The 8,129-nt window shown below is 35.0% G+C and overlaps 1 protein-coding gene across 2 annotated transcripts in view; it reads right to left on the reverse strand.

The window, feature by feature from the left end:
• Positions 1-8,129, reverse strand: part of LOC144970945 (caspase-3-like) — a 51,249-nt gene continuing 43,120 nt past the window's right edge. For both annotated transcript variants that reach the window (XM_078911150.1, XM_078911151.1), the window contains exon 10: positions 1-6,116. In XM_078911150.1, the coding sequence (XP_078767276.1) occupies positions 6,003-6,116 (114 nt within the window). In that variant the 3' untranslated portion in view covers positions 1-6,002. The remainder of the gene's footprint in view (positions 6,117-8,129) is intronic.

Here is an 8,129-nt window from a genome sequence, read left to right on the forward strand (position 1 = left end):
TTTAATATCACAATATAGTATCTTTATTTAATCACAAATCATCAGCAGTCTGTTCCATACAAAATTTTGCTGGTTTGTTTTTAAGGGCTTTACGACATTTGAGACACAATAAGGTCATTTCAGAGTCAGTAAAAAAAAAAAAAAAGAAAGTAGAATAGTAGTAGTAGGAAAATTTTAGATTTAGAATCTATTTATTTAGATGAAATAATATGAGTACCCTAAAAAAGGTAAGACGAAGGTAACTGGGTCAAAAAGGGAACAGATGGGGATTCCAAGAGCACACTATCAATGTATTTAGTCTGAGATCACCAAAAAGTCCCATCCAGACGAAAGCACAGGGCCCAACTGAGCGGAACACATTCAAATGATTAAAATCAATTACATATTCAAAACAAAAAATATAATATAGTACATAAAAAAGATTTTTGTTTGTTTTTAAGGGTTTTATGGCGCTTGCGACACATTTAGGTTATATCAGCGCCAGTAGTAAAAAGAAGAAAATGGGATAGTAAAAATACTCTAGATTTACAATCAAAGGACCCAAGAAAAAGTAAGACAAAGGGGAATTTGTTCAAATAGGGGACAGATGTAGCTTCCGAAAGCATACCATCAATGTGTTTGAGATACGTACCTTAAAGTCTCATCCAGACACCAGGACAGGGTCCCACTAAGACAGTTTATAGAATACATAACTAACAACGCATGTCAGAGATAATTTACAAGGAAAAAAATATTATCTCCCAAAACTACAACTGCATTTGACTGTTTCCCTCCCTGTCAAGGACTCCAGCCAGGGTTGGGACAAAACTAAGTAATCCCATTCCAAGACAAAGACAAAAAGCAACCCGGAAAACAGATATAAGAAGATAGAGGACCCAACGCGACCTCCTGCCCACCATGGGAGGTCAAAGGACCCCGCCCAGTACATAAAAGAGAGATATGGAAAAAATCAGAAACTATTCTGGCCAGGGCCGGGACAAAACCAAGTACGCAATCTCATTCCATAACAATGACAGATAACAACTTGGAAAACAGACACATGTGGATAGAATAGAGGACAGTAAGTGACATCCCTGCACAGTTTAGGAGGTCAAAAGACCCCGCCCAGAAACAATTTTTAAAATGCAAAATAGTACAATAAAATAATAATTTACAAAAATAATGCTTATTATAATCATAGTTATTATAATTGCTTCATCAATAACCCAGTGAAAGTCTTCTACACTGTCCGTCATCTTTTGTGTAAAGTGCCCTGATAAATATTTTATACTGTAAGCGAAAAAGGGTATTTAGTAGTAGTGAGCAACAGCATCAATAGGCGGATCACTAGTTAAGTTTCCGGAATAGGGTAGAAGGAACAATGGTCCCAGGTTTGAGATTTTTTGCGAAAGGCAAGGGTCATTTAAATTGATGGATACTTGAAGGGTTTCCTGGCCAAAGTTTTAAATACATATACCAGTTTTTCCAGAGTCATAAATATAGATCCCTTTCATCATCAGGCCACGATATTTTTTTCAAATTTCTAGATCGATCAGTCTTCATCAGCGAGTTGACGAGGCACCCACCACGCTGACACCTCATGGACAGGTGGCATTCTAATATCTTCCAGACACCTGGTGATGAAGTGCCACGGAATATAGGTAGTCTATTTTTTTTATAGGTTATGTGTGCACAATTCTCAATCGTTGTCATAGTTTTTGTGGCAGACACTGATTTTTTAACAAAATCGTTTACAGGTATACCCTTGCGGTCACCACCAGCCTTGAGAGATTGTCATTCAATATTTAAATTCACCCAACCATAAATAACTTTAAAATTTTGTTGGAGGAGACTTTATAAATAATCCAAAGTTTCTTTGTAAATTGATACATTTCAATCCTCTTTGATCCTAATGGGTCATAGTATAGGGCCTCACTAAATGTCATTATCTGTTTCTGTCCCTGGCTTTCTTCTTCGTAATCTCCCAGGTGAGGCCTGCCATTTTCAATTCTTTTTAAAAAGTGTGGTAAATCATGGTTCGTTTGTTTGTTTGATTTTAAGGGTTTTGCGGCGCTTGCAATACATTAAGGTCATATCAGCGCCAGTAATAAGGAAGAATGTGGGATAGTAAAAAGTTTTAGAATTACAATTAAAGCATCCAAGAATAAGACAGACAAAGGGGAATTGGTTCAAATAGGGAACAGATGTAGATCCCAAGAGCACACTATCAGTGTACTTAGTTTGAGATCACCTAACGGTCTCATCCAGACACAAGCACAGGTCCCCACTAAAAGGAATACACTCAAATTTTGAATGCTTGTATCCTTTTTCAAATATCTGAGTATAATATCCAGCTTTCACAACCATATGAGAATATTTAAGTAACAAGTGCCTTTTTGTACGTAGTTTAAGTTTCAAATGAAGTGCCATGTTCTTGCTTTTCCAAATCTTATGTCTTGCCATTGCATTCATTGCAATTGCTATCCTGTTCTTGATTTCGTTTTTTTTTTCTTTCCAATTTCGGTTGTTGAGCTACCATCTTTGTTGATTGTAGCCCGGGTGTGTTAAAAAAATTCTAACTCTTCCACCTTTGACTATAAAGTTGGCTGATTGTAGGCCAAAGGTATAAAAAAGATGCCAACTCTTTCAGCTGTAGGCCTAAGATGATAATTTTGCTTTGTTGACGTCTTTGTTAATCACCATCATTTTGCAGTTGGCTTTATTTAGCTCTATACGGTCACTATACGATATGTAGTTGCTTTGATAGTAAATTAGATTTTGTGGGAATTTCTATTAAATTATGCTTTATGATGAGCAAAAAAAATTATGGTTCCAACTTTACTGCTTCTAACAAATTCTGGCAACATAGCTGGTGACCCTCATATAAGTGAAAACAATAACGACATGTACATATATAGGTCTGACATCCGACCACAGTTATGGGCCTAGTTTAACATTGTTGTAATGGGCAATATTTTGTGTCAATTTTGGAGATTTCTATCACAACAATGAGCCCATAATAAATGGGGTTATCAGACCTGCAAATAAGTGAGCATTGTACAAGAACAATAATAACAGTAGTAGTTTTTTTTGTTTGTTTGTTTGTTTGTTGCTTTAGGTCTCTTCCAACACAATTGAGGTTATATGAGAGACCGCTGAAACAAAAAAACAAGCAATCTAACAAAAATAGTACAAATGTAAATCAAAATCATACCCTAAAGATTGTTTGTTTGTTTGTTTTTAAGGGTTTTACGGCACTTGCAACACATTTAGGTTATATCAGCGCCAGTAAAAAGGAAGAAAATGGGATAGTAAAAAGTTCTAGAATTACAATTAAAGCACCCAAGAGAAAGTAAGACAAAGGGGAATGGGAACAAATAGGGATCAGATGTAGATTCCAAGAGCATACCACCAATGTACTTAGTTTGAGATCACCCATGTCTCATCCGGACACAAGCACAAAATCCAACAAAGAGGAATACACTCAAATGCTTACATTATACATTAAAAATAACCAATATAATAATACATAACAGAGAGATGATTTACAAAGAAAAAAATATCATCTCCCAAAACAATAACTATGCATTTGACTGTTTCCCTCTCAGCCAGGACTCCGACGAGGGCCCGAAAAAAAACTAAGTAATCTCATTCCAAGACAAAGACAGAAAGCTTGTTGGATAAGATAATAGGGGATAGAAGACACAGTATGTACCTCCCTGCCCGCTATGGGAGGTCAGGATCCCCACCCAGATACCCTAAAGATATCATAAGCTAAATTATAAATAACCAAGAACAAACAGGCAGAAGATTTACAGGAAAAAAAATATCCCCTGTCAAAAACACAATCACAAACCAAAGAAGCAGGATAGGCTAGTAAAGAGAAGAAGAAACGACATCACTATCGGATCGTACACCCATGCGAACATCATAGGTATATGATTCAAGGGTGATGCTCCCATCCAACCACCCGCATAACAGTAGTAGTAGTAGTAGTAGTAGTAGTAGTAGTAGTAATAGTAGTAAAAATAATAATAATAATTATAATCATCATCATCATAGACTTAAGCGTACTTTGTCTTGTAACAGTTAATCTTCACTCAAGAATAAATAGAATTTTATTGTTATCATTACCATCATCATAATATAATAATCATATATCAATATTATCTCTCTCTCTCTCTATCTCTCGCCACTCTCTCTCTCTCTCTCTCTCAGACAAATACACATACACGCACATACTGAATTGCATGATGATGAGATAAGATTTAATGTTTATTCAAAAAAAGGAGATGCAGTTTCCATCAGTCCCCATCTCATGAGTAAAATTGAACACCGTTCACAATGCTTTGACATTGTATAAATAGTCTTAACCTCATTTTATTCTAACTTAAGAAAACTGTATTTTAATTATAAAGAAACAACAGAATGTAAAACTGGCTGGCCAAAAATACATAATCTTCATAATTTTAGCATAAATTGGCATCACTGTTCTTTCTGTCACACAAACCAGAGATATATTGGTAAAATGGCACTGATTTAAGGAAACAACAGAAGACAGATCCCAGAAATGATCACCTGTTGTACCCAGTTTGAAGAAATCAAAAGCTTCAAGCTGACGTGAAATCCTCATAGAGGAGGAGACATTCAGATGATTTCTAATAAAGACTCGTTCAGGGTGGTATTTTAAAGGAAAGAGATAAACACACATTTGATGACTTTGGCTTTGTGGACTTGTGGTATGACGCTCGTCTATTGACCAGTACATCCATGGTTTGAGACCCACTCAGAATGGTGCAAAGTTGAATCTTTGGAAAAGACTTTTTAATCTCACTGTACTCAGGTGTAAAATGAGTACCTGGCTGGTAACACCATTGTCTTTGTCTTTAAAAAAGGATGCAATATCCACTTACAGGCGTCACGTCTTGTCTTACAATTTGGCTGAGGGCCCACTGTAAAGCACTTTGAGCAAAGTTAGTGGATATTGTGATATAAAAGCTCGATTAAAAAAAAAAAATAGTTTTCTTTTAAAAAAAAAAAAGATCTGAGTCCCTTCATCGATACAAAGACTACAAGTATGATCTGGACCAAAACTAAATCGTGCTATTCAAGGACTATAATGACAGAAGACCATACTTATAAACACCCCAACAGTATCACAATATATATAATATAAAATATCAAAGTAAATAGGAGTATATATGTTATATTAAAACATAACATAAAAATGTTGCATCAAATACGATTTCCTTTCCCTAGCTGCCAATCAACATTGCAGAAGTGGAATTTAAAATACTGAAAGACGTAAACAAAATGAAACCATACTTCAACAACGCAGCCTTCAGTGCTGAGCATAAAGCAAAATGGTTAATACATAATCACCAATATATAGTAAAAATCAAAGCATTTCCAATGTTTCATAAAATATTAAAACAACATGTACATTTGAGCCTTTGACAAAAGGTTGCTTTTGTCACAATCAGCACAAAAAAAACCCCAACTATATAAAAAATAAATAAACTGGCTTTAATCAGTTTCTCAAAATTAAATGATCCAAAAGCTGAGAGACTTGCAACCAAAAGAATAGAGTACAACATCTCCATTGTACAGTGGAACTCGGATATAACAGGGGTAGTGGGACTAGCAAAAAATAAAGAGAAAACTGGAAATAAGCTCTTCCAAACATTTGTAACTTTCACTAATACTGTAATTTTTAAAAAAATGGGAGCAGTCATCCAACTCATAATTTTTATAAAATATAGACTTTGGTTCTCTTAAAATGACATAAAATGTGAAGAAAAAGAAAAGTCAACCACTGTCAGTCTTAATTTCTATACACTGTACTTTAAAAAAAAACTCTTTTTACATTTTAAACAAAACAAAGAAATAAATCGTGTTACAATCAATAAATATGGCAAACATGAAATGAACACCACATAAAGAATGGTTTAGAGATGGTTGAAGTTATTTTGACCACAATCAAAATCCTTTTTTTATGCGATCTGTCCTCCACAAAACAATTCTCAAAGAAAGGTTTCCGGGGGATTCAAATAGAATTCTTTGAGCAACAGGCTGGAAAATTCTGGAAGAGTCATTTTACTATCAGGTAGCTTTTCGTTAGCCAACATGACACGAACCTGTTACAAAAAAAAAAAAAAAAAAAAAAGAAAGAAAGAACAAAAGAATAAGAAAAGCAATAACAGCTGGTTCATAAATCAGAAAAGAGCATAAAGGGCATAAAATACAAAAAGCTAGCACAGGTTAACAAAATATGTGATGAAAGAACAGTGTGTGTCTTTGTGTATGTGGTTTTAAATAATGGAAAGGTTCATGTTGTTTTCATTTATCCATTAAAATCCTTGAATGATAAAATAAACTACACATAGTTTTCTATGACATTATCCCAAAAAAAAAAAGGAAAAAAGTATTGAACCAGCTCATGTCAACAGTCAAGAGACCTAAACCTCATACTTTGATCACATCAAAAGACATGATTAAAAAAGGAAAAGCTTTGCATGGAAGGTGCCTGAGAAGGCAAGCGGAGCGAACGAGAGAAGTTGGTCTCAAGACATAGCAGACAGGAATGGGAGAACTACAGAAATCGGATGCATATCACAGTTAAAAACCAGAAAGGAATTTCATCAGTCTACCTCAGAGGCTACTTTCAACAAGGATCTGCCTCAAAGATGATGTAGTTTGTTTTAAGATTATCATTTTTTAAAAAATGAATACACGTAAGAGAAGTTTAAGTCAATGTATAACGAGTGCAGTATGAGGAATATTTGAGGATGTATTTGACTCCTGCATTCATAGAAATAAAAACTTGACACATATGAAAGCCAAATTTAATTGAATTAGCGATTAAATGTGGCTCATTAAATGAACACAGTTATATTTTTGAGAAATCATTTCTTGTCCAAAATGAAGAGAAGTGCTCAGGGTATACAATGACTAAGAGGATTACGTCTTTCATAAAATGTCAATTGGATTCAGTAGTCTGATGTCACGTCGCCCGGCAATGGCGGCCATCTTGGTTCTAAACAAAGAAAATCATTACTTTTTATTCTTCATGCTGGCTAGAACTTTTCATATGTCTTGTGATCAGAAGGTGTAAAAGTCAAAACATGATCAAATTTATGTTGTTTTTTTCCTCTGGATACGCTTTTATGCTCGCTGGAGAAATAATTCATACGGCGTCCGCCATTGTTCCGATAGTTTAGAGCCGGTGTTACTAAGTTACCATGCATCATTAGGAAGGAAGTGACGTTACGACTGTTGAAGAGTATTGAAATGATAATTGTTTTGGGACATACGATTATATTTTTTTTTTAAATTGGAGATATCATATTTAAGTTGAATTATACTGACATTAAAAGCACACAAAGACACACAAGAAACATTGCCCAGTTGTCTGACGTCAACAGGAAACACATATGTTATCCAGGTTGGCAAATTGGAGTTATGATCATACACCTGGTCTAGAAAAAAGTGCCCGAAGCATGGCTTGAATCTGGGAAATCCCATCAGGGAGGAGGGAGGTGGCCAAGTGGTTAAAGCACTATGTACTGGGAGCTCCGGATTCAAGTCGACTACAAACACTTTTGTTTTTTTCCTTAGACAAGGCATTAGCACTCAATTTGGTTACTTTGGACATCATGGGAGATTCCTGCTGACATCAGAAGTCTGGTTAACGGATTGTCTATATTCTTTCATGTAATGCCTTTGTGGCATCATCTAAATATAAGTCGAAACATTTGTGCCAAACCTTTATATTTCTTGCAGCAAAAAAAACCCCAATCATTAGATAGTCCAAATCTGCTAAATAAGTAAATGAAAAAAAATGACCACACAAATAATACCCCGTGATACCTTGCCTCTCGGTACATTTTAGGTGCTTGATTGATTGGTTGGTAGAATAAGACATACAAAAGGATGAATACAGCTTTGACAACTTCTCAGTGATGAAAAAGGAGAATAAAATCAACAAATATACAGTTGACATGAAATCAAAAGACCATTCAAACAGAAAAACTGTTTCATTCTAATAGCAGGCAATTAGGATAGACATTCAAGACGTGGCACTCTAATGGGTTCAGAACTGTGAATTCATTAACTGAAATAAGAAAGTTCTACCAAACTGGTCAAAATGT

Source organism: Berghia stephanieae, chromosome 4, assembly GCF_034508935.2.
Source record: "Berghia stephanieae isolate SIO BIC M18660-M18661 chromosome 4, UCSD_Bste_1.3, whole genome shotgun sequence".
In the NCBI taxonomy this organism is placed as follows: domain Eukaryota; kingdom Metazoa; phylum Mollusca; class Gastropoda; order Nudibranchia; family Aeolidiidae; genus Berghia; species Berghia stephanieae.